Source organism: Euprymna scolopes, chromosome 36 (assembly GCF_053919585.1).
Source record: "Euprymna scolopes isolate OS-2025 chromosome 36, ASM5391958v1, whole genome shotgun sequence".
In the NCBI taxonomy this organism is placed as follows: Eukaryota; Metazoa; Mollusca; class Cephalopoda; order Sepiida; family Sepiolidae; genus Euprymna; species Euprymna scolopes.
This window is the reverse complement of record NC_136517.1, coordinates 22,762,266-22,789,971: the sequence shown is the minus strand read 5'-3', so window position 1 is coordinate 22,789,971 and position 27,706 is coordinate 22,762,266. Positions and strand designations below refer to the sequence as shown.

General features: G+C 33.1%; 1 protein-coding gene across 1 annotated transcript in view; it reads left to right on the top strand.

Annotated features, from left to right (window-relative positions):
• Positions 1-27,706, top strand: part of LOC145260391 (poly [ADP-ribose] polymerase tankyrase-like) — a 190,676-nt gene that overhangs the window by 119,355 nt on the left and 43,615 nt on the right. The window contains exons 18-33 of the mRNA XM_080118342.1: positions 1,583-1,682; positions 3,334-3,455; positions 3,659-3,700; positions 4,342-4,470; positions 7,959-8,108; positions 8,239-8,388; positions 12,775-12,952; positions 13,051-13,247; positions 13,359-13,429; positions 14,977-15,086; positions 16,070-16,304; positions 20,505-20,661; positions 21,692-21,768; positions 24,724-24,904; positions 26,084-26,161; positions 26,772-26,930. Coding sequence (XP_079974468.1) covers positions 1,583-1,682; positions 3,334-3,455; positions 3,659-3,700; positions 4,342-4,470; positions 7,959-8,108; positions 8,239-8,388; positions 12,775-12,952; positions 13,051-13,247; positions 13,359-13,429; positions 14,977-15,086; positions 16,070-16,304; positions 20,505-20,661; positions 21,692-21,768; positions 24,724-24,904; positions 26,084-26,161; positions 26,772-26,930 — 2,136 coding nt within the window. The remainder of the gene's footprint in view (positions 1-1,582; positions 1,683-3,333; positions 3,456-3,658; positions 3,701-4,341; positions 4,471-7,958; positions 8,109-8,238; positions 8,389-12,774; positions 12,953-13,050; positions 13,248-13,358; positions 13,430-14,976; positions 15,087-16,069; positions 16,305-20,504; positions 20,662-21,691; positions 21,769-24,723; positions 24,905-26,083; positions 26,162-26,771; positions 26,931-27,706) is intronic.

Genomic DNA, 27,706 nt, shown 5'->3' with positions numbered 1-27,706 from the left:
CACATCAAGAGGATCATCTAGAGCCTATTTTTAGCACTTTTACAGCCATAAAATGTTTTAATCAGTGATTTGTTTTGCAGATAAATTACAAAATATCTGATATTTCCTCAAAACCTTTGGCCTTGATGGAGGGTAGAATAAAACTTGCTGCTATGGTTTCAAATGATCTGAAATAACAGCAAGTACCCTATTTCCAAAAGAGGGGAGATATAACATATGGAGAAATATTTGGAATCAAGTCTCTCCTTGCTGTTATTTCAGATCATTTGAAACCATAGCAGCAAGTTTTAGTCTCCCCTTCATCTCTTTCATGGGGAAATATATATATTACAAGGTGGAACAATAAAATTGTCTCCCTAAAGAAAACAACACTACATCTTTATTTTAAAACTTTATTGTAAAACAAAAAAAACAATTAAAGCAACTTGATTATGGAGTTGAGCCAACATATATTCAATGTAGCTACTTTCAACTTCAATCGCTGCCTAGATATGGGTCTGGAACTGGGTGCATACCTTTTCCACAATCACCGGCGGGAGCTCAGCGAATACTTGGCTGATGGCAGCAATCAGGCTGGTTTTGTTGTTGTGGGAGATTATGTTGGTGATGTTCTCCACATATGACCAAACAAAGTAGTCCAGTGGATTCAGGTCATGGAAGGGGAGGTAGTGAGAGAAGAATACAAAGTCATAGTATTTCTGAAGTCAAACCTGGTTCTCTTTAAACTTGTGGGCTGGCACCGAGTCCTACTGCCACACGTAGGGTTTTCCATCCGCCACTTGATTACACCAGGAAATCACACTCTACAACATATCCAAGTACATTTTGGTGTTGACTTTAAAGCTGACTTCAAAGATGTGCATGGAAACCATACGAAAAACCATAACCGTGGCCGGAAACTGTTTTCATCACCCTGGGCACATCCCTGTTATTCTGATTTGCATTTTCAGGATGCTGGCAAAGATCCTTTTGTCATAACTTGGATCGGTAGAGAGCATGAGTTGTACAGCAGCACATCTCCGATCTTGCGTGTTGAACATTGTGTTACTTTAAGATATGATAGAAGAACAAAAATTTTATATATATATATATATATATATAATTTTTTTTTTTTTTTTTTTTTTTTTTTTTTTTGCATGTAGTTAGATTCAAGTGTTTAAGCTCATAGGTTTCTCATCAATAATTCCAAAACAATTATATATTGAAATTTTTGACATAAGCTAAATCTCTTTAAAATATGAATTATAATTTTACCTAGCAGTTATTAAAGTATATAGATGTTTAGTTGAAAATGTACAACGGGAGGTCCTTGTTGTAATTTCCAGAGCTCTGATTATGTAACTTAAAAAAATAATCAAACCAAATGGTTTTTAATCAAAAAATAATTTTTTCTTTAGAGCTACATAACTAGAGCCCTGGAAATTACAAATGAAACTTAAAAAAAAGGACTTACTTTGGTACATTTTCAACTAAACATTTCAAAAGTCCTCAGTATGTGTACAAAGTTTATAAATAAAATTATCCTCACAATGTTTATATAATTTTGTTCATGCCATCTTTTATTATTCTATTTTTTTCATAGATGACTCCAGTTTGTATTGCTTTTTTGAAAGGCCATTTTGGTTTAGTCGATCTTCTATTGAACCAACCTGGAGTAGACATTAACTTCAAAGATGACAGAGGTAATTTTTTCTCGCACTTTAAATATAGCAATTTCTTTTATGTTTCTGGAAAATTAAAAAAGAAATTGAAATATGAAAATGTGTGTGTGTTTCTTGCCTCTAATTTTTTTTTATTTACTATTTGATTATTTTAATCAAAAGTGCACTGGTGTAAACTTTTAAAAAAATTATGAAATGAAATCCAGCAGAATGCATTTTTTTTTTTTTTTTTTCGCATAAATAAGTGGGTCATTTTAATATTTGGTAATTAAAAACAGGGATGTGAGTTTTGTGCTTTTTAACTGCAGAATTTTGCTTTATTTTTAATTCAGAAAAAATGTGATGCGATAGATAACACTTAACAAATTTTTCCACCACGTTACATTTTTAGTCACAAAATTTCTATCAATCTGAACTTCTGTAAAATCATTTATAAATAAACTTTTATACTTTTATAGAATATTAAAGCATTTTGGATTTATTTTCGTCCAATTGAACCAACTATATATTAAAGAAACTTTTTGTCATTTATAAACGAAGGAGAAAGAATGCAGTTTAAATTCTTAGGGATACTAATTAAATCCATATATAAGCAACTTATTGCCGGAAAATTCACAAATGCAAAAGGGGATTCAACTATATCAGTAGTGAAACATAAACGGGGGACCGTGCCTTAAATTATGTGGCAGAAAAGTGATTATCACCTGTTTATCATATAACTATTTCAGAGATTTAAAAACAGCATAGCTATTAAATTCACGGCTCTATTGCAGTATTAATGAAAATATTGTCTCACCATAATCAAATGTAGATGCAATTCAGCTATTTCATTTAAATGTATATTTAGGCAGCGATTATTAATTTAAGCAAACATTGTTAAAAATAACACAAATATTTGCTTAATTATACCTTTTTATTTTTTAGTATTTCTATAATCAATTGGATAATTAACAAGGTTTGCTTTATATGTATAAGAAAATTGATGATGAAAATAAAAATAGAAATAATTGTAATATTTCTCAAATATTCAAGCAATGAATTAAAATAAAGAATAATCATTAACCCATGGATTTTCAAAGGTGGGCTCCTTTCATCAAATTAGAAACTGTATTACTGGCATAAAGTTAAAAAAAAAAAATATTAACCTTTTTTTTTTTTTTTCTTTAAATTCAAATGCATTTTCAATAAAATTATAATGGCAAAGTAACAAAGTTATACTCTGTAAGGTCCAGAAAGAAGAATCAGCAATCCGAGGTATGGATGGATGAGATTGAAATCTAAAAAGTCAGTTGATAAAAAATTATATCTATAATAAAAATCTTCGACAGTCAAGAAAATTGTAGGGAATCAGTTTATACATTTCTTGCCATAAAAAAAAACACTTCCTGGCAAAGTATTATCTTGAAAAAATAAAGATGCATTAAAAATATACATATTTAATGTTTTTTTTTTTTTTTTTTTTTTTTTTTTTTTTTTTTTTTTTTTTAAATTAAATATTTTGGTTACATATGTGCAGACCTGTTTCTGCTACAGTGCCATTTGTCAGGTCAAGTTGATTGGATGAAAACAGAAAAATGATAAACTGTTATTTTGGATGAATAGAAGAGTATAAAGAGGTTGTTTTAATTTTACTTCATTATTAATTATTACTAATCGTCTTTCTTTTACTCAGGTCGTACATTGGTGAGCATAGCAGCATCCAGCAAACTTGTACCAGAATTGATGGATCAGCTGAATTATTTGTTGAACAAAAAAGCTGATTGTTCACTACCGGATCTTGAAGGCTATAATCCTGTAAGTTTCCTCTGCAATTAAAAATTGATTTTTTCTTTTGTTTAATCTTGTCTTAAACCAGTATTATTATTTTATAGCTTGAAGTCTAATTTATTTGTGTGTGTGTGTGTGTGTGTATATATATATATATATATATATATATATATATATATATATAATTTTTTAATGAAAAAATAAATGAATTTTTCTTTTCTTTCTTCCAGCTTCACCATTTGGCAAAAAATATGCCATCAAAAGCTGATTCAGTAAGTTTCTTTTATTTATTTATATTTCTTTTTCCTTTTTTTCTTTTTCCCCTTTTTTTTTTTCTTTTCTGTTTTTACATTGTCTAAAACTGAGGTTTTTAATTTACTATTAAAAGAAAAGTATATATTTATCTTTAATCTGGTATGAATCATATTAAAAAGATTCAATGCGTTAACTGCTGAAATGAATCTTATATGAAGAGTTGTGCTTTCATTTTTTTATTCGTGCTTAATTTTCATTTATCACAATGTTAAATTCGTAAGGATTTTTCATTTTTTTTTTTTCAAAACCTGCATTTTCAGTTACTGTGTAAATGGACAAATAGCATGCAAGATGGTGAATGTTCTAATTTCCATTGAACTTTGAATCCTAATTTGGTGTCTGATTGAGCTACAAAAATAAATTTGGTATCATTGGTTATGCTTTTGCAAAAATTTATGTACCTATATTAAAAGGTTTTAGATATGATGAAAAAAATTTTTGCTTCGAAATATTTATTTATAGAGAAATAAATATTGATGATTACAAGAATATATAAAAACTTAATATTTTTGTATTTTCTTTAAACAACAAATTGCTTGAATTTATTTGTTTTATTTTTACTTTTTTTTTTTCACGTTTTCAAATATAATTTTAACAGAATGAGCTCCCAAATGCTGACACAATGAAAATGAGTGTCGATGTGGCCAATTTTCTAATGGACAATGGGTGTAACCCGACTGCTCGTTCTACTGATGGCATCACTCCTTTGATGCTTGCAATTGAAAAGGTTAGTATCTCCAGGAAATTGTCCACCCCAGACATACACTCACACCAGACTAATAAAAAAATCTTGATGTACTCTCACTTTAAATCTGTCACTAAATCTGCTGTTAATTCTAACATAACATTAAACATTTGACAGACCTGAAGAATCTTTTACAGGTTTTTTTTTTTTTTTTTTTTTCCAGTTTATTATCAATTAGTCACTAGTTTACCATATTATCAAAAAAAAAAAAGTCAATATTAAATTATTTGTAGGGGGTGCTCAGTTATGCATTGTTCTAATTTGGCAAATTTAGTCTTTTTTTTTTTTTAAGGAGTTTAGCTTTTTTTTTTTTTTTTAAGATTATTATTTTAAAAAGGCTAAATTACTTAAATAAAGGCTAAATTTGTGGAACTTGGCCTAGAAAAACATGGATGATCAATTTGCAAGAACATTGCAGTAGAAATTGAGCTCCCTCTACAAATATTTAAGTATTGACCTTTATTTTTCATTTATCTTGATAATCTTGTATACTAGTGTCCATTCGATAATAATACGCTGGAAAAATTAAAAAAGAAAAAATATAGACCATGGGAGGAGGGGGACAAGGTCTGCCGAACATTTTAGTATATTGCTTGAATAATCATCAACAATTTGTTTGCCCCTAATTCACGCAAAGCCCACCAGACAACATCTTTTGAGGCTCTTTTAAAACGTTTCTCATAATGCACAAAAGCTAAATACGAGCTCTTATCACCAAGATACTTCTCTTGCATTTGTATCAGAATTAATGGTGCACCAGTGGTACTTTAGCAAGGTGTAAAACCAAACTGTTTTCAGCTATGCTTATCTGACTTTATATACTGCCCAATTATTCCCTCAATCACTTTTGAGGCCTGAGTCATCAGCACTAATTACTTCTATAGAGAACTCCTCGTTCACCCTTGTAACCATCCACAATTGTACTAAAATCCCCCTTCTTTTGGACAAGATCTGATTTATCAAATCTGTGATCATCTCGATGCTGGTTTCATCCATAGCGACTTTTTTGCAACAGCACCTCCAGGCATACCCCCCACCCCTCAAACCTCTTCTGTTGAATTTTTTACATTAAAGCTTTGTAGAAATGAAAATTATTTAACTTGCTCCAGGGAGTCAATTTTTATTGCTGTATATTTTATGCTATTTATATAAAATGGTGCTTGTTTATTTTGAGGGTCAAATGAAACATGGCAGTTCTAAATAAAATGGGAAAACTTTTGAATATGTTTATCAGTTGTAAATATTTGTGAACACCAAAAATTAAGGAAAATAAACTAGTAGAATTAAAAAAAAATAAAATTAATTTACTACTCAGTCGACAAGGTTTGAATGACATTTGTGTCAAACCAGCATGTTGTAGAAGATTCTCTTCTATAATATAGACATGTGGCTTGTCGTTCAGAGTTTGTAAATCAATTTTATTTTTTAAAATTTGACTGGATGATTTTCCATAATTTTTGGTGTATACCAATATTTTTCAATGATAACTATATTCCTATGTTTTTGTTATTTTATTATTGAATTTCCATATTTCACTAGCATCTATCTATCTATCTATCATATATATATATATATATATATATATATATATATATATACACTAGCATGGGTGCCCGGCGTTGCCTGGGTGTGAGGTGTATGCTGAGCAACAAACAAAAAAAAAACGGTCAATGTTTTTAACTTTGACCTCTAGTATGACCCCTTAACATTTATTGTTTAGGGCTCTAATCAAGTTATTAAGTTAGATCCATGTCGAAGGGACCTATATCTGAAATTTCAAGTGTTTAGACCCAAAATTGTCAGGAGTTTGGTAGAGTCCTCAAAGGTCAAATTGTTGAACCTTGATCCCTTAACAGCCAAATTTCTGGACGAAAACCGATCACATAGATTTTCCCAAATCTAAGTACCCTGTATATCAAATTTCGAGTTGTAGACTAAAAATTGACAGATGTATTGCGTAGGGAAATGTACAGACACACACACACATTCACTTTTATAGATAGATAGATAGATTTGTTGAACAAAAATATATATGGAAACAATTTTGTGTTTACTATAAACTTTTTTTGCGAATATTATGCAAGTATAAATCCTGTAGAATATCTGCATGAATATAATTACAGGTAATAATTAACTAAAGATGATTATCCCATTAAAAAAACTGAAGCAACTAATAGGGAATTAATTAAAATGAATGTTTAAAAGAATATGCAAATTAGCTAGATTGTTTGCTAGTGAATGCAATTCCACAACCAAGATATAAGAAAATTGTATTTTCTTTTTAAATTAATAGAAAAGAAGGTTTTTAATATGAATATTGATACAAAAGAAAACCAATTTTATAGGAGTATAGATATATAAAGGGCAAAACGGCTGTGCATGTTTTTGTATGTTCAGCAAAGGTTTTTTTTTTGCGGGGGTTCTCGGGTGAGGTGGGGGTACTATATTGTCGAGCTTTTTACATACTCCCTGGATTGTAATATCTACAATTTGCGAACAGTCATCCCCTCTACATTTATTTTGGGCGGGTTTTTTAAAAAAAAAAAAAACCTGGTTTCCAGTGTTTGTCTTTTTCGTATAAATAAAGTGAAACTAAATCAAATCAACTCGCTGACCTTCGTGGCTGGCACGTCTTGAAGGCAATCAGCTTTGATCAATGCCATATCAGACAATTGCTATTCATTTGAGAGCTCCCTCTTTTTCAAGGGAGCTTGGTTTCCCCAACATTGTGGGGAAACAAATAAATGAAACAATAGAAAGCTAAACTGGCCTTCAGCCAACGTTTATTTCTGCACCTGTGTGTACTCATTCACTTATCAAGTCAACTTTTTGATTGACATCGCTAAATTTGAACACGGTTCACTTCCTATGGTCTCGTAGCGTAGCGGTAAGATGTCACGTTTTCTTTCACTTTCTTTTTCCGCCTTTGTGTCACTGCGTCATGGATTTGAGCCTGCCTGACTACTAACACTTTTTTTCTCTTTTACACCTCCAAGTACCCGGGGAACACTGGGTTCCCCGCTATTTTCAATATAAATAAACATGTTTTCATAAATGCTATGCAGTTGATTAGCAGTTTTGATAGCATGCAGTGGGGTTTGCATTGCACAGTGGATATAATTCTAATTTGACGGTAGACAGTCCTAGAACTGTCTGCCTGTGAAGCTCTCTACCATGGACGTCATTTACATCTGGCTACATCATCTTCAAGTCTAATGTAAACAAGTTCCTGTTAAGTCACCTCCTTAAATAACCAAATTCCACCCATCACTACTGATCGCTACACTTTTGTCTCAATGATCGACTTACACTCATTAACCTTTATTCTCAAGGGGCCTTCAGACTTTCATAGGTGATGACTCCATCATTAAAATACAAAACAAATGCTGACCCTCCCACCCCCACCCACCCCTTTCTCTACCTTGGATTATACCTTGTTAATTCACTCTTTGTTAATATTTTTGTTTCAGAATAATGTTTTACTAGTGAAAGCCCTATTGCAAAAGAAAGGCAGTGTTTCATTGGATAAGAACAAGAATAATAAAAACATTTTACACATGATGGCAGAACTCTGCACGAAGGGTGACATGTCTTCAATATTGCGAGATGTTATTGAACAGGTAAACAACGTTGGTATTTTCTATTAAAGTTAAACTTGCAACAATATTGAAATTTTCATTTAAGAATCTTAATTAAAACCAAGCGTTCACTAATCTCGTTTTTTTTTTTTTTTTTCTTTTTTTATTTAAGACAAAAAAGAGCTTTGATGAAATGCCAATTGAAATAGATGGTATTTCTCCACCTGCAGAGAAAGAGATTCTAAAACAATTGTCTAAAATGGTTGATAATGAGGGTTTCACTCCTCTTTTGCGAGCATGCCAAAGATATAAAGATTTACAGGTGAGATTTTCTTCTCTTATTAACGGATGTGAATTCTTTGCTTTTTAGTGAAATCCACTTTCTTTTTTTTTTTTTAATTTAGAAAGAAAAAAAAAAAAACAGATTCAGTTTAAATTGGTAGAACCTTTCATGTATTGGGTTTCTTTGCTTTTTGGTAGAATTTTTTTTTTTTGTCACTATCTTATAGATGGATTTTAATTTTTCTTTCCCTCTTTTTTCTTCTCTCACTTTATCTTCCTCTTTCCCTATTTTTTATTCTTTTTCTCTCTGTTTTGTCTTGTTTTCCTTTTTCTTTTTATGACAGTTCTTTCTGAAAACTTAATTTCACTACAAAGTCTAAAACTTTGAACAATTCCTGAAAGGGGTAGGGGAGTTATGAAACTCTTGTTTCATTAAAGAGTGACTTCCTGTTTCCTTCCTTCCACATTCAATGTTTTTCTTAACTTTGACTTTCTTGTTTACTGAGATTAATATTTCACTAATTAAACACTTTTCAAATTATTTAAAATTTTATTTTTACTACATATCACTTGCACATTGTTGTGCTGTCCTCTCCCCATACACTTGCTCTCACATAGAAGGGGGGACTCATAAAGGTTGGGAAATGCATCTCCGTTTCAGTTGTTATTGGCTACTGATATGCAGATATATTTCTGCAAGTAGAATGAAAGTGTTTTAATGTTCAAGTGAGGTTAAACGAGTGCTATCTTTTTTTTTTTTTTTTTTTTTTTTTTGAATTAAAAAATTTTTTTTTTTTATTTATTTATTTTTTTATTGCATTTTCACCCCAGACAAGGCACGGTGCCACTTTAAGGGCCTACTATTTCGAACATAATTGCAGGGATACTATGTAGTGAGTCGAGCAGCAAGATGTCTGACAGTATAGTCAAAGAAGTAGGAACCTGGAAGGAAATTCCAAAATTTAACAGTTCTAGGGAAGAAACTATTAGAGTAGAAGGCTTTCTGGCATCTGGGGATCTCTACTGTATAGGGGTGGGATTTTGCTGTTTGTCAGGTTTGTCGGGAGTATTTACATTGAGGAGTACAACGGCTTGTAGTTCATCGGAGCATCTACCATTAAAATACTTGTAAAACAGGCAGAGGGATGAAATATTTCATCATCGTTAATATTCAATTAAGATTGGGGGTTGGGTGTAGTCTCTATTTTGTTATGAGACCACCTCCTTTGCATCATCTCCTGATTTTGTTTATACTGCTAAATTACGCTCAACCAATGAGAAAAAAGGAGAGATAAAATAAATTTATATTGGCAAGCCTGTTATTTTCCTTTAATAAAATTTTTATTACATTGCATTCATGAGAAATATTCAGAATGTTTTTGATGTCCGTTGTGCTGTGTACACATCATCAAATAGATGTCTTGGCCTTTTCAACATTTACTAATACATACAAAATGACAGTTTGAGTAATGTAATTAAAGATAGTGAATCAGTATGTTCTATTTGTAGTTCTCACTGTCCTTTCCGCCTGTCCTCGATTCGCGTAACTGAGACGAACAGCACAAAATCTCTTTCACCAAGCAAATGAAAGAATGCCACACACACACAAAAGTTCAACGTCTTTTATCACCGCCGGAGGCACCAACTCATGCAAATCAGTTTTCAGAGGGTTCTCCATTTTGGGTTGGTTGTCGGCCAGGCAGTGTAATACATGCAGTGTCATCTGAAATCTCATCATCTGCATTACCAGAGGAGCAGGTATACATTCGGGGTCGTATATCCTTCACATGGCGCGGGACACCATCAACACTAATGACTTGCGGGCTGATCACTTCCGTTACTGTTCCTTCTTCGAACTTGGATGTGCATCGATAACCTGGCGGTTTTATCCATACAGGGTCACCCATACGATATTGGGTTTGTGCAGAGGCTGGTAATGTGGGCACTTGGTCGCTGTTCTTCACCCTAACTTCATATCTATAGATCCCGTTGGCAGGTACAGTACATGATGTATCATCCTTGGGCGTGACATTGAACCAATACACTGCTTCCTGAACAGTGCATCTCGTTCTGGATGCAATCCGCTTAATACTGCGGTGACATTGTTCTGCAATGCCATTGCCTGCTGGCACATATGCACACCGAAACTGCAGACGTACTCCCCAACTAGCGGAAAACTCCTTACTGGTAAATGCAGTGTCATTGTCAGTAAGCAGTTCCTGCGGTGGGCCACGCTCCAAAAATATTGATTCCTGATGCTGAATGATGTGTCTGGAGTCCTGCTGTGACAACATCTGCCAAATGGTAAAATGTGCTGGATCGCAATCAGTGAGCGCCAGGAAATGTTTGCCGTTAAAGTGTGTTATAGCCATCCCCAGCCTTTGCGAGTTAGCTTGTACCGCCAATTTTCCCGGCGTCCAATTAACTGGGGACAGATCAATCGTCCGACATTCCTCACATTCTCCGATGACTTCACATCACCTTTGGTAATTGTTGGGCAAACCCGCCGAACGAATATGCTGTACGTCAGATGCCTGCATGCCCACTGCTTTTATGCAGTTCCATGATCTGACTACTAGTCATTGCATTACTCTTTGCAGCATAGGTCAGAGGTACAGGCTCCGTTGTGGATTTCATTCTATTGAGCCATCTTTGTGGAACACGTGTCATGGGGTCTGCCAAGTTCTGACTCGAAAGGACCAGAGAAAAGTCTATTGAAAATCCGTACTCTTCTACCAGTGATTTTATTGTGTCCAATCATCGTAGGAGTAACATTTCGCTGGTAGCCTTTGTGCGTACTCTAGTTTTTCCAGTGAGCATGTCCACTAACCAGTGATACACACTTACTGAGTCCGTTTTTAAGTGTATAAATTTGCATTTCCAGTGTAACACAAGGTAGATGCCGTTCAACGCCGCATCCAGTTCAGCCAAGTTAATATGCTGCACGTCGCTCGTGGATCGCAGCCAACATGCATCTTCAAAGACAATAGTGTCATGTTCCAGGAGCACGCCGATCGCCAGGGAACTTGCGTCCACCCATACATTGACGTCTTGTCCATTTACACACCACAGACCCTGTGAGGGATCGCTCTGCTTCACCCTGGCTATTGTTTCCTGGAGCATTTGTTGAAGTGGAACATCCTCTGTGGTGTCATCCCATCCTCCTTAGGTTACGATGTTGGCCAGTCGCTTTATGATTCCTGTTGCTGCACAGGGAAAAAAATTGCTTGACATGTCACAATCTCTGGAACATCTGGGATCATACTACCACGCTTCCATCGCAGAGTGCCATGCTCCCCCCAGACCTCCAACCTGTTCGTTATTTACCGCGGACCTTGCTCGGCTGAGCATACTTTCTGTTGGGATCTGGTTGATGTCAGCAGATGCACGTAGCAACTAGATATGGGCAGGCAGTCCAGCCATGAATGCATACTTCAGCGTCTGGCTCGGGACTCCTCCGAACAGACTGGAGAGCTTCGTTAACGCAGCGTAGAACTCATCTACCGACTCGTCCGAGTGTAAGGAGCGTCTTGCAAACTGCTTGTATGCCTCACATGGGTCAAACGCAAAGGCCCTGCGCAGTGCATCTTTCACCCATGTTACATTATTCTTCTCTGTATCTGATAGCTGTTGGTAGACGTCGAAAGCTCCTCTAGCTAGTTGCAAGGGGATGATCTGTTCGACTCTGTCAACTCCCTAGAGCTTGCAGATAAGGTCCACTCTCTCTAACCAGTCTATAATAGATGTTGTGCCGTTATATTCCGGTACTAATTTTAGGTTGAACCTTCCTTCAGTCATAATGCCGAAATAGCTTGAATCAGTAAGTTCTATTTACAGTTCTCACTGTCCCTTTCTTCCTGTCCTCGATTCGCGTAACTGACATGAACAGCATGAAATCTCTTTCACCAAGCAAATGAAAGAATGCCACGCACACACAAAAGTCCAACGTCTTTTATCACCGCGGGGACGCCAACTCATGCAAATCAGTACCAACTGGATTTCCCGTCCCATCACGCAGACGCAATGTCATTTGTGCATTAGACACGACAGCGACCGGCTCGTCATATATTCTCTACAGATAGAAAACAGAACAATATATTTGGATTAATCATTAGGATTGGTCATAATTAGATTGTTTGTGTTGGTGATTGTGATGAGGCTGTCTGTGTTGATGATTGCATGCATGTAGGCTTCTTGATAGGTGATAGTAAATTGAATGCGGTAATCATAAATCAATTTTTCTGTGAATGCATTCATTAGTCAAGACATTTTTTAAGCTTATTTCTAAGACTTTTTTTTTTTTTTACATTGATTTATGCTTGAAATAATATGATAACCTGAACATTATGGAAATGAAGTTACCACTTTATATTCTTTTCTTTTGAAATTCAAAATGTTTTAATGTTGGCCTTTGTTTTTGTCGTAGATGAGGCGACATGATCAGAAAAATGAAACTGACCTTGAGAAGGCCCGTGCAAATGCCCGCACGTTTATCTCTATGCTTATCGATGAGGCTGGATCTGATGTGAATGCTACAGTACAAAAGAAACATCTTAAAGACAACTGCATCCCTCAAAAGGAAGAAGACCAATATGTTCAAGAAGGTGAATACGCGTTTACATCTTTTCCTTCTTAAAATCATAAATTTTCATCTTTTTTCAGTTGTGACATTTATGCGATACTTTGTCATTTTCATCCGCAGGCAAATGGTCTGCTGTTCATTTCATGGTTGCTGCGGTACACGAGAACAGCGTCACTGCTGATGGGATAGTCACCTATTGTCCAGGCCTCAAGTTTCTCTTGGCAAAAAAACCTAAACTTGATCTTCAGGATATTAAAGGTTGTGTTCCATTGATTACTGCTATCGATTTAAACAGACACCATGCTGTTAAACTGCTGGTAAGTTAACTTTTTTTTTCTTTTTCCCCTCTTTTCCTTTTCCATTTACCCTTGTCTTTTCTAAACCAAATAAAATCCCTTGTTGATTTGTTTTTCTTTTCTGTATTTTAGCTCACAGCTGGTGCCAATCCAAATTGTTCTTGGCCAGCAAAACAAATGACACCGTTACTTCTCATTGCTCAGTGAGTAGAGATTTTTCTTTGAAATTTTTACTCTTTCTGAATTGATCGCTTTTTGGGTGAAACATTTTAATTTTTTAAACAGGCAGATCTATACAATACCAGGATAGATACAAGCAGTATCTCGGGTAACCAGGATATTAAACACCATGAAGCGTTAGACATCAACTGGGTAATCTTCACAAACCTCTCTATAGAATTACTATGGAATTTGTGGAACAATAAATAATAATCCTTATGTCCCACAAGTGTTATAGTAATGCCGGAGAGAGGTTTGTGAAGATTACATAGTTGCTGGTGCTTAATACTCCTAGTTATGCTATAGTAGGAGTCGCCAAACTGGAGCGCTTATGGAAAATGTTAAATTATTCAGGAAAATACTTAAAAAATGGAAATATATGAAAATACAGTACTTGTACAGTTTAATCAAGACATTAAAAAATGAAAATATCGAAAAAAAAGAAAAAGGTTATATTGTACGTATCTGTTTTGGACTGAAGATCTCGAAAAAAAATTCATTTAATTTGATTGAGTAATTTTTTTTTTTTTTTTAACAGCGGAAAAACACATTCTTATGAGAGTGCGTTGAAGTCAGCTATTATAGAATTTGTTGAACACGCCACAGGGAGATAACTCCATGTAAAGCGCCGACACTCCTTCCCCATCTTTATTACTAGCTTTTCTTTCTAAAATTCGAACCTTTTGCTCGGTATCATAACAAATAGTTTTTTTGCTATAAAACAAAAACAACTTGATGAAATCAAGGGAAATCTTTTTTTGGACAACTTCATTCCATAACATATGTGCAATATGATCTTTTCTTCGATATTTTCATTTTTTAATGTCTTGATTAAACTATGCAAGTACTGAAAGTAGTGTGTGTTTTTTGTGTGTGTGTGTTCGTAAAATGATAAAAAAGAATGAGGTTTTGGAGAACCCGTTTCATAATTAGTAAAGCTAATGAACAAAACTGTATAAAACATGTCCAGGTCATTCTTTTTATTTTGTTCACTTCGTTCTATAAAGTTAGTGGTATTCATATTTTATGTTTTTATCCACATTTCTTTTATTTTAATATTATTCAAGCTAAGAGACAACTACTGAAAACCAATTTGTAATAAATGATTACTGATAATAACAAAATATATTCCTTTTAAATGGCAAAATTCAAATAATACAAGTTAATGATGCTATAGTAATAAATTTTCAAAAAGGTCACAAAAATCTCCATTAAAAAAAATGTCTTTCAACTGATAGAAATTAAAGTTTTAATGGTACTCATATTTTCTTATATCATACGTGTTTATATTTGCATCCAGTTTTTAAGAATCTTTTTATGCGAGCCTTAAACTCGAGTATTGACATTGTAAAAACTATTGTCTTGATAATGTGTACTCTGTCTCTTGTTTTCTGTTAACCAATCACATATTTTTATTTGCATATAAACTTTCAAAACATAACTTTTTAATAAAGAAGGATATTTTGGGAGAGATCTTCCGAATGTTTCTCCATATTTGTCCATACCAATAAAATGTTTCTCGTCGTAATAGGTCTGGCAAACCTGAATTAATCAAGATGCTTGTCGAAGCCCGTGCCAACCTTGATGTGACTGTTGCAACAACGCAACAAACTCCATTGCATTTAGCTTGTCAAAGCAAAGGTGAGTTTTTCGCATTTGAATAGTTTTTTAATTATTGTGTTCTTCATTTTAAATTGCATCAAAGGTTATTGTAATTTTGTAAAGAACACAAAACTAACAAGACTTTGCCAACGACATTGCTTGAAGTGAAGCCAATGTGGGCCGAGGGGTCTGACATTTTACAAATTTACTCGCTTTAATAATCTTTCTTTTCTTAATGTGATTTTTGTGTGTGTGTTTCTCAACTCAGCATGACGTATGCATTTTTTATGAACTTTTAAACGTTCATTAAAATCACAAGTGCAATAGTGTAAAATGAAACACTCTAATTAAAAAAAATATGAATTACTAAGTTAAATTCAGCATAATGTATTTTACTTTCTTTTAAAATAAGTCGGCTATTATAATCTTTTAAGAGGTGGAAAAGAACATGAATTACTTCATAATTTATAAGCATTTAAACTATCAATCTTTCAAAATGGTTTTAAAATTCTCATGTATTAAAATTTGAAGATGGAATCTGTGCATTTTATCAAAAAGTCACTTTTTTTTCTTATGTAACAATGACATAATTGTATTTATCTTCAATTTTCGTTTTTTTTTTTTTTTTTTTTACGTAAAGAAATCTTATGTAAATCAAATGTGAAATCTAATAATGCCAACTATTTACATTTCATAAATATTTATTAATAAAAAATTATTCCAAAGTTATTTCAGTATTTGGTGTAAGTGATTAGACATATTTGTGTGTAAACTTAAAGTTATTTCAATTTCAAAATATTCGAATCAGAAGTTTTCATTTGAAACATTTTTTTCATTAAATCTCTTTAATTAATGATGTCAGCAAAACTATTGTTCATATATAAGAAAATAGAATAAAAATTACAAATGAATTATACTAGTAATACATTTTTTTTTTTAAGTTATTACTAGTTTTTTTATATCTTTTTAATGAAATTTAAGTAAATCTTTAAAAAAAAATTTGATTTTCTTTTTCTTGTCAGTACGAGATGGTGATGCCTTGAAACGTGTTCAGATCTTAATTGAGGCTGGGGCTAAAGTAAATGTTACCGATAACAAAGGCTTGACACCGCTTCATTGTGCTGTCCGAAACAACACAGGAGAGTTAGATTCTAGCACTGACATGGAAGAACTTCTCATTAAGATTGGTGGTGACGTCTTTGCCAAAGACAAGAGGAACCGTTTCCCTTTACATTATGCATTTGGAGATATGGACAGGTATGATAACACTACACCCCTTTATTTTTTATTTCAATTTGTCTTACATTACATCAACCTGTTTATTTTATAATTATCAACTTCTAGTTGCAATTTTGGAATGTATTAAAGTCATTTTTTAAATTACCGAAAAATGAACAGACATTTTAAATATTGGAAGACTTGAAAAAAATAGTAGTTTTATATTTTGGAATCCTAGTAGTGAGAAATGAATATTATGGAATCCTCAGTCTGATTTCATACCTTTGTATTCCATGATGTTATTTTCCTTTTTTTTTTCTTTGTTGCTTTGGCAATGTTCTAACCAAATATGGTGCGTAATAAAAATTTGTTTCAATAATTTGGATTACTATTTTTGTCTTGATTGTCACATTTATAATGTTTCATCTAATGTAACCTCTGACCTTCAGGTGCATCTTTTAAAACGTAGAAACATTCTGGTTAATTTTTGGGAACTTGTACAGGATGCAACCGTGAATGTCAGCATCCTCATCAAAAGGTCCCACTGCCAAAATCTTTTGCTTTGCAACTAATATGGCCAGGCAAAGCAACTGGTCCTGACTATATCATAACCAAGTTGTGCTGCTCCCAACTCTGGGACCTTTCTGCATGACTGACACAGTTGTTCAACTAAATGGTTACAAAAAAGAAAGTCCTGGTTGATTGGAACAGTAGTGTCACAGTACCAATTTTTAATAGAAAAAATAATCCCACTGAATGCAGTAGTTAAAGATGAATTTGATGAGCCCATCTCCTAGAAATGCCTTCCTTTGTTGTCCACTAAATCTAAGTGATAAGCCGCCTTCTAAAAATAAAAACTCCCAAAATGCTATCTCTTATGAGGGGCAAACCTCATCTTTCCTAAAAAACAAAAAACTTTAACTCTAATCATAGGCCTTAATGATACCCCCCTCTAAAACAAAACTTTCCTAAAAGCACACATTTGAAAGAAGGAAAAAAAGTAGACCATCACCCCCATACCCTGATTTCTATCTATGGTAAGGATTGTTCAACTTGGAGAAAATTGACAATTGTTGATTATTAAATCAACTAGCTGTACCCGATCACACGTTGCTGTGGCTCAGTTTGTTAAAATGGAACACATTCCTCCAGAAAAATTGCATTTTGTATTGTATATTTACTTTTAATATTTTCTGCCATTTTTTTTTTTGGTCAGGAAAACTTGCACTTTTTTAAAAGAAAATTGGCAGTAAACGTTTTTTTTTTTTTTTTTTTTTTGTGGACGGAATTTTTATTATAAAAAGAAAAGATGAAGGTTTTATATGAACACTGTTAATAGTTAGGTGAAAGTAGAGAAAATGTTTTTGTTTTTTTTTGTTTTTTTGTCAAGAGAATGTACAAATTATTTTGTCAACAAATGTTAAGAAAATAAACAAAAAATACTCCCATCATTAATTAAGTAAAAAAAAAAAAAAAAATAAAATGTTGATTTAGTGTTTCAACATTTAACCAACGCTCGGTTGAATCCGGTGGAATGAAATGGAATCAGGGGGTTGGGGGTCAAATTCTGCATGAGTACCATTATTTTTAATTTCGTCTTGTGTTCAATTTTTGAAGTGGGCTATCAGCGATTGCAAACTAACAAATGTAACCAAAATGCGAAAAATTCAACAATAAAATAATTTCAATAAGTGCACAGCTTCTAAAAAAAACCTAGTAAATCAATCCCCTTATTTGTTTTGTTGTAAAAATGGAAGGGAAACTTAAATTTCGCTCCGTTTTATTTTATTTATTTTTTTTTTGTTTAAACTGTATCCCCCCCCCCCATGAATATAATCCAAAGAATAACGGTGCTTCTACACTTTATTGGCGAAATTGGAGACGCCATTTTATTTTACGCGCCTTCTGTGCAAATCCTGGTTAGACTATGGTCGAAGCATGAAATAAATAACCCAAAATTTAAACTGTATAACGATTGCCGGTAAAACAAAAAAATAAATAAAAAAAACAACCTACTTCCCTATTAAAGAAAAAGGAAAAAACAATCATATAAATTAATTTGTTGTTGACCTTTCAAAGTTGCTTTAATTCAAAATAACGTTTCCAATGATTTATTTGTTCGGAAAAAAAAAAACAAAAAGAAAACTAAACTCCTGTCACACTAAGTAATTTAGGTGACTGAAATAGGAGTTGGAAGATTAAGGACCAAACTGAATTTCCGGAAAGGAAAAAAACGTGTTTGTACACGCGAAAAAAAAAAAAATTATGGCCGAAGTGTGAAATAAATAACCAAAAATATTTAGTGGAGAACGATTGCAGTTAAAAAAAAAAAAATAAAATAAACAAAAAAAACAACCCACTTCCCCGTTATGAAAAGAAAGAAACAATCATTTAATTTTATTTGTTGTTGACCTTTCGAAGTTGCTTTAATTCACAAAAAAGTATCCAAATAATTATTTTTACGAAAAAAAAACAAACTATTTTATAAAAATCTGATGTTGCTTTCATTACGAAATTGTTGTATTAAAAGTCAAATTTTATTAAGCCAAGTTTTCACTAAATGTTTGTCCAATTATATTTTGATAAATTATTATAGAATAAATTTATTGGTTTTGTTTCGGTTTTCATATGGCGCTCGCCCAGAAATTCCTAAGCTCCTCTAACACTAATGAATTTAGGTGACTGAAGTATGAATTTGAAGAATAAAAACAAAACTTAATTTCCCCAAGGGAAGAAAGTGTTTGAACACGTGAGAAAAAAAAAGTTGTGAGAAATTGTTTGCACGGCGAGCTTAGCAATTCAGTTAATTTTTGAATTTAAATAAATCCAATGTAAAAATCCATTTCGAGATAATATTAGTTTTCTTGGTATAATTCAAAGATAATTAGTAAAGTCAACTCCTAAGATAATGAAGTAAATATTTAAAAAAAAGAAAACACCTTGTTTGTCCTAAGAAGCGTCAGTAATGGAATTCATTTTGCTTTGATTTATATCATAACGATGTTTACAATCGCAATGTAATCTGAAAAATTGGAACATCAAAGAAACGAAACGAAAGCATACAAAATGCAGTAAACCGGAACTGAGGTTATTAGAGATGCATATAGAAATGCATTGATTACATTTTTAAATGTAGTATTTCTCTATCGGAGTCGGTGATTTTTCTAAAGTACACAAAACGATTTGTTACTAATCGAGATTGATAGGTGCGTAATCGCTTTAAGTGAAAATGTGACATCTTCCATTTTGTAATGCGCTAACTGTAAAATTAATCTCTAATTCTGTAATCGGAAAAACGTATACAGAAAAAGAAAACATCGAACAAAACGAAGCTAAAGGAAATGATATAATATATGTTAATGAATAAAAAAAAAAGAAAAGAAAAAGGAGAGAATCGTGTTTTTTTCCTAGTGTAATAATGTTTCAAAATAAATTGTAAATAAGCAATGTATAATTAGGCGTGGTGCGTTTCCCACAATAGGAAACATTTCAGGTTTTGTATGCAACTACAAAACCCGTAATCGGTGTGCGTTCGTATTAGTCCCTTGTGAACGATGAAGCGGCGTTGTAAATGGGAAGCAGGAAAAGGGGGAATTAAATAGAGAGAAAAGATTTTACAACTTCCATTGATTCTTACAGGTTTTGGCAGTGAATTCTTACCAGAAAAAATATAGGAATGTACGATTATCGAGCAAGTGTAGAGGTAATAGGCCTATAGCACACCTCAGATAATGCGCTGCAGTTTGTATATATTACATTTGCATGAAATGTCTCGAGTTTTAATCCTATTAAGGTTAAACGGAGAGGGGAAAAAATGAGTTCATTTTATCTATATAGAGAAGATAAGTCTATAACCATTAGATGTGCACAATTCGAATATGAAACTTTGGAGGTTTAAACCTAATCTTATCTTGATGTGTAGTAGTAGTAGTATTACTACTTATTACTTAACATGAAGTACAAGTAATAAGTTGTAATCCGAAACATTTAGACAAGATTAAGTTTAAGTTTACCAACATTAATGCTAGAATTGTTTAAATTAACATTTCTACCAGTTATGACTGACAGAATCTATTCCATATGTATTTAACTCGGTATAAAAGTTCTTGAGTTCCAAAAGATGCACAGGAGTTACATTGGCGGAAACGTGGATATAACAATTGATGAGAATAGAAATTAAGGAGTCTGAATGAAATTTTTTTTTTATTTATTTAATTCTAATCACTTTATTTTTTTCAGCTCCACTTTCAGCATGGCAGACCCTATTGAGTTGGTTCAGACCCTGACAAGCGCAATGCAACATAGATCGATTGATGACCCGGATGCGTCTGGTTTGACACCTTTGCATCGAGCTGCTTGTAGGGGTGCCTCAATTTGTTGCAGACATCTTATGAGGGTATAAAACAACACCTTGACTTTTCTTTTAACTTTTTGGCCTAAATACATGATCTCTATATTCATAAAATTATATGACCTATTTCTCGCGTGATTTTCCTTTTTAAAAATAAAATTACTTGATCACATTTACATGATTTTTGGAATATGATATTTTCGTTTTGTGATGGATATGTACATCATACAGATTTTTCGTTATTTTTGTTTTTAGTATAGTGTGAATTCTGGACAAGAATCAATTTTTCTTATATTAATAAAATTGCGTAACCACTTCTCTTGTGTATTTCTCATGATAACGTAACTTTGATAATTACACATTGAATTATTTTTATTCATTATTAATTACTTATTGAAATCAAAAATGTAAACGTGTAAAAAAGAAAAAAAAATTAAAAACAAAATTTAATCCTCTGTAATTCATTTCAGTTTCTTACTAAATCAAATTCAGTCATTTTAATCTTCTGTTAATAAATTCCCCCCTTTTTTTTTCTTTGAAGTTAGAAAAAAGTTTTTTTTCTATATGCAAGAACTGATTTCTGTCAAACTACTAGAATATTTTGTCCTCTTTAATTTTTTAAGTTTTTTTTAGATGGTTTTATTTCTTTCTTTCTCTTTCCCTATCTTTCTTTCTCTCCATTTCTTTCTCTTTCTCTATCTTTCTTTCTCTCCATTTCTTTCTCTTTATCTTTCTTTCTCTCCATTTCTTTCTCTTTCTCTATCTTTCTTTCTCTCCATTTCTTTCTCTTTCTCTATCTTTCTTTCTCTCCATTTCTTTCTCTTTCTCTATCTTTCTTTCTCTCCATTTCTTTCTCTTTTCATTTTGCCTTGCCTTCTTTTTCTCGTCTTTTTGACCATACACACTCCACCACCCTCTTTTTCCCAACTTTTAACCAAACTTTGAGAAATATCTATTGCCTCCAAGTATTCACACCAAAATTAAAATTGACAGCATCTTTTTTACATTGTATTTAAAAATGTATCTTTTCTCTTTATATCAAAATGAATGAACATTTCTTTTTTCCGTTTTGTAGATGAACGCTGACACAAATCGTAAAGATTGTTTTGGAAACATACCACTTGCCCATGCAGTACGACATAAACATGACAGGTAGGCTGGAAAAGAACAAAATCTTTTGCATTGTTTTCAAATAATGTAAAAAAAATCAATTCAGGTTCTCGTAAATTTCTTCAATATGTTGTTCTCCCCTTCATTAATAAATATTTTTTGTGCTTGTTTATATTAGTGATCTTTTAAACCAACGCATTTCAGGTGAAAACATTGTTGCATACGTATTATACTTTTATTTTATTTATTTTTTTTTTCATTCAATTTTCACCCCAAACAAGGCACAGTGCCACTGAGGTAGAGGGCTACTATCGGGCATATAAGTTGTAGGGTACTATGGAGATGAGCAGCAAGATGTCTGTTCACATTACACTTGAATTTCTGCATGTTAGTACAGTAGGGAAAGCAGAATCCCGGAAGAGAGTTCCATAGTCTAGCAGTTCTGAGGAATAAACTATTAGAATAGCACGCTTTCTTAGACTTAGAGATTTCTACTGTGTAGGGGTGTGATTTAGCTGTTTGTCTGGTTTGTCAGAGATATTTGTCGGGGTACGAGTGCTTGTAGTTCGTCAGAGCATCCACCATTAAAATACTTGTAAAACAGGCAACATTTCGTCGATCGAACAAAGGCTGAAGCTTATGTGACAATTCAGGACCTATCAGGTTCGCGACTCTTTTTGAACCCTGGTAGGAGTGAGAGACTAGTAGCAGATGCACCCGCTCAAATGTGAAAACAATACTCCATACATGAGCGAGTGGTGGCCTTATAGAGGTACAGGATACTTTCAGGCATAAGTAGCTTTCTAGCACGGTAAAGAGAGCCCACCTTCTTCATAGTAGCCTTGTATCTGTTCCAACTCATGTTCCCCTGTGAACGTTAGGCCGAGGAGTTTAAAAGAAGTACTTTCAGGTCGTGTGTTTTTAGCCATCAGCAAATGTACTCTTCTCAGAGACAATTTTATCAGGGAGGTCATTTATGAATATTTGGAATAATAAAGATCCAGAGATAGACTCCTAAGGTACTCTCGCATTTATATCATATTGTTTAGATGTATAACTGTCGAGGACAACCTGGATTCTTCTCTTAAGAAGGATTTAATTACGTTATGTATTCTTCCAATGATATCATATGATCTGATTTTCCTGAGAAGACCATCATGTCATACCCCGTCAAAAGCCTTAGCTATATCTAGGGCTACCGCTCTACCCTCCCCTGCTTTGTCCAGTAAATGGTATATACATTCAGAGATTACAGTTAGGATATCATCTGTGGAACAGGCTTGCCTAAATCCATCTTGTTGGTCGGTCAGAAGTTTAGCATTTGTAAGGCGATGAACAAAAGCTTGATTAATTATGGATTCAAATATTTTGGTGAAAAGCAGGAGGAGGCTAATGGGGCGATAATTTAATGGATCAATTCTTTCGCCGGAATTCTTGAAAACTGAAGCAGTTATGGCAAAATTAGTATTCATTTTTTAAGTTTGCAAATAATGACCCAGTAGATGGGTTAGATGTATTTTTAACAAAATTACATGATTTAAAAATGGTGGACCCTTAATTTAAGTTAAGGGAGATAAACCAGTTTCTCATGCTGAACTGATCGCACAGCTCTTCCACATAAAAACATGTTAAAACTTGATAATTCAATGAACTCTATTTTTATTTGTATTTTTCTACTGGATGATGTTCCCTACTTTTTTGAATTTATACTAATTTTGCCATGACATGTAAGTACCTAATGTTATCACTTAAATTACATTGATTTAAATGATCACCAATGTAATCAAGTACTATATTTTCCTATTAAGCAAGGTCAAAGTTACTGTCTGGCTACTTTTTCTTCCTCTTGGACTGGCAGACTTGTGAAGATGATAATCAAGTTTGCAAAGTCCTACTCTTTATTTTAAAATATTACCATATTCAATAATAATTGGAATCAGGTGTTTTAATTCACCTCTGACTTCTAGCGTTTTTATGAATTTGCCCAAATCTGATTCCTAACCCTAATGACAATCACAATTTTTCCATTACATTTTATTTTTTAAAACAAACGAATTTGCATTTGCTAATCCATAAGATGTTTTTAGTCAATCTCATTTCAAAAGATTTCCAGAACTCATAGCTTGCAGTCATAGAATACATGCTTTATGAGTAAAATTTACTCAGCAACTGAAATCTAACTTCAAATCCTTTCTATGTCACATGATTACTTTAAAGAATCAAATCGTTATCAGGCAACTTAATATCAAACCTTGTCAATCATATTTAAGTAACAAATGCATTTCGCTATGAATGCAAATTCAATGGACAAAGTTTTTTCTTAGAACTGCCCAGCTGACTACAACGTGGTCATCTTCAAGTTCAATGTGAACAATTTCTTGCTATCCTACCCTCATAAATAGTCAAATTCTGCATAATTCTCACCAAAAACAATCGCTGAGCTGTTTCACTAACCAGCTTACACTTATCAACCCTTATCTTTGAGTGGCCTCTGAACCTTGATGAGTGGTGACTCCTTGAGGGGGGGGGGTAAAAAAAAGATCAAGAACATATCACTAAAATTATATGCAATACACTTTCTTTCTTTTTTTTTTTTTCAACCCCAATTTTTTTTTTTTTTGTCCATATTTTTCTTTTCTAAAACCTTTATCTTTTTTTATTTTTGTAAAAATCTATCTGAAGTGGTATTAAAATATAATTATGTTGAAAAAGTGGGTAAAAATACAAAATAGTTAACACTCCAAAACAACACACAGTTTATATCAAACACATTAGAATGAAATTCTCTATCGAATACATTTAGTTGTAACGAGTGGCAACAACTTTTAAGATTTTTTACTGTTGAAAAAAATCTTACAAATTATTTGCAAGCATTAAAATGAGTCAGTTCCTATCATTCTCTTTGATAAATTAACTATTCTGTAGTTTGATGAAGGTGTTTATACAAATTGTATTTTGTTAGGAATTGCAGCTTTATATTTTATTTCTTACTTCCAGTTGTGCCATTATGTTACTGCAAAAAGGAGCAAATGTTGAAGAAAATTTGGTAATTCCTCCTGTGCCCGAAGACTCAAAAGACACCCAAAATACTGACCGAAAAAGGAAACCGATTTGGAAATGGCAGCCAATCAGAAACATTGTTAACCGACCTGAAAAGAGAGTACATCCAATTTTTCAGGTCAGTATGAACAGAGGTTTGATTACCCCCTGCCTTTTTTAATGTATACCCCCTCTTCCCAATATTTTGATGCCTATTTCCACCCATAGATCATTGACTGGCTAATTGTCTCTAGCGATTCTTTTATAAGTCATAAATAAGAGTTTTTCTTTTTTCTTTTTACTTGGTGGTGGGGGGGAGTCAACACATACTTGCATCTCCTTATTCTTCTTTTTAAAATATTGTTATACTAGCATTTCAGCCCGGCGTTGCCCAGGTGTTTGGAGATGTATGTTGGGCAAAAAAAAAAAAAAAAGTGGCAGTAGGAAGGCAGGCTCGAACCCGTACCGTGAAGGAGGAAAAGAACGGGGGAAAAAAGTGACATCTTTGCTGTTACGACCACTGTCAAACCGGGAGTGATGTAGGTTTTAATTAAGGCTAAACAAAAAGAGGGGATGACTTTCGAAAATATCGGCGAAAAAAGCGACCCCTTCCTGTAGAAAAGTGCCCAGTTGAGAGCGAAGAAATGAATGTTTTTAGCCAATTTTTCATCTGAAGGGTCAAGCTTCAAATGATACTGAGCTTGTGAAAATCCGTTGCCTCTGGTGGAAGTTTTAGGCAGACATGCAAACATACATACATTTATATATTGATAGCTCAAATTTTCGACTCAAACCGATTAAAAAGCTTGCCCTATCTCTGAATAGCCTTTATGTAAAATTTCAAATGTTTAGACCAAACATTGTCTGAGTAATTTGGTAGAGACTGCAGAGGTAAAAAATTTTTAAACTTTGACCCCTATTCTGACCCCTTAAATTTGTTTTGGTCTCAAATCAAGTTATTAAGTTAGATCCATATCCAAGGAACCTATATCTAAAATTTCAACTGTTTATACCCAAAATTGTCAGAGTTTGGTAGAGTTCTCAAAGGTCAAATTAACAGCCAAATTTCTGGTCAAAAATGGATTACAAAGAAGATTTTCCCAAATCTCAGTACCCTGTATATCAAATTTCGAGTCTGTAGACTGAAAATTGACAGTTATTGCATAGGGAATTGTACACACACACACACACACACACAGACAGACAGACACGTTCACTTTTATAGATATAGATTGTCTCTTTTTCACTCAACATTTTCCCCAACACCTCGTTGAAATGATGAAAAAGTTTGTTTTTTTTCTGTTTTTTCTCTTTTCAGGAAGCCATTGCATCTGAACTTCAGAATGTTGCATATGTCATGTTGGATAATGGAATGGATCTAAGAAATGCAATTGAGGTTAATATTTTTTGTTTTATGGACCAGAGAAATCATTATCTCCATATTAATAAAATTATAAGACAACTTTGTAAGCTTTTTGTTAAAATTTGAGAAAAATATTTACTTGGTAACCTTTCAAAGTTTAAATGGAGTTTGGAAGCTTTTATATACTCTTTAATAAAAAGTAATTTAAACTGACTTTAAAATTCTTGGAAAATCTTCATTTAATTAAAAGATTGAAAATTTTGTAAGGTATTTACATCCAATAATTAAAAAAAAGTATGAGATGAAAATAATAGTGTAAAAAAAAAAATTACTCATAAGTTTAAAACAATTTGGTTCAATTTAACAGAACAATTCTATAATAAATAAATGAATTTGACTCTCAAAATTGTGTTTAAAAAAAATTGTAAAAAAAAAAATCAATTGCCATTAAAAAAGATGCAATGCAAAACCAAAATGCGAAACGACTGTCGGATCGATACAGCTAGTTGAAACGAAAACTGCTTTATTTTTCTGAATCTCTCGAACTTCAGAGAAGAACACAAACTTAAATTAGCCTTTTTTCTTCCTTATTTTTTGCCACATGCTGTTTGGTCTAATCCAGTTGTTTTCAATTGTCTTTCAGTCGGCTTTGTGTGTTAGCAAATATAATGTTGCTCATCGATTGATCAAGAAAGTTCACGATATCAGCAGACTTCAGTCAACCAATGCTGATGGACGCAATCTACTTCATACGCTTTCACTGTCCACAAAACCAGGTGTCGACACAGAAACTCAACTTAAGGTAACATCACTTAGCATGTATCTTATTTTGTCATGACAACATTTTGGTTTTTAGGGCAGTAATTTGTACGCACTGCCTACAGGACACAGTAGTTAACAGCTTCACAATCAAATTCAGTATCACAACCATCAAGAAGAACCACTTTATACAGTTTTGACCCTTACTTCTCGGACATGTTGAAAAAAGCAAGAGGTATATCGACACTTGCATGGGGCCTAAGACAATACAGCAAATAGAAAGCCAGGTACTCTTAGAAGACGTGGGAAGAAATGATCAGACAAAACTGTAAATAGTAGCCATTCCCAACAATTTTGATCACTAGAGATTTAACATAAGGATAGCCAGACGGTTTCAAATCTCTTGTTGAAAGGAACATAGATGATAAACTTGGATAGTGAATGACTCCTCTGCAGAATTTCTGCGATGGCAGAGCTCCTTCCTCAGTTCATATTGGTTCCCTGATTTATAAGAGAGGGACCTATGTTTTCAGTGGCGTCCGTTAGTCCGGACAATTGCCAGATAACCATCTGTTAGTTTTTCCTGAAATTTTGCCACAAATTGTATTTTATCAAATAGATGTACACAGTAAAAAAAAATTTTTTGTGAAAATTTCTGTTGTGCCACCAGGAGCTCAAAAGAAGTCTAAAATGGGCAAAAATGACACATTTTGCCCCATAACTTTTGATTCATCCATTGGATTTTTTTGAAACTTGGCAAAAATGTGGAGCCCATTGTTCTTAATATAAGTTCAGTATGGGTGACCGTAGTAAAATTCT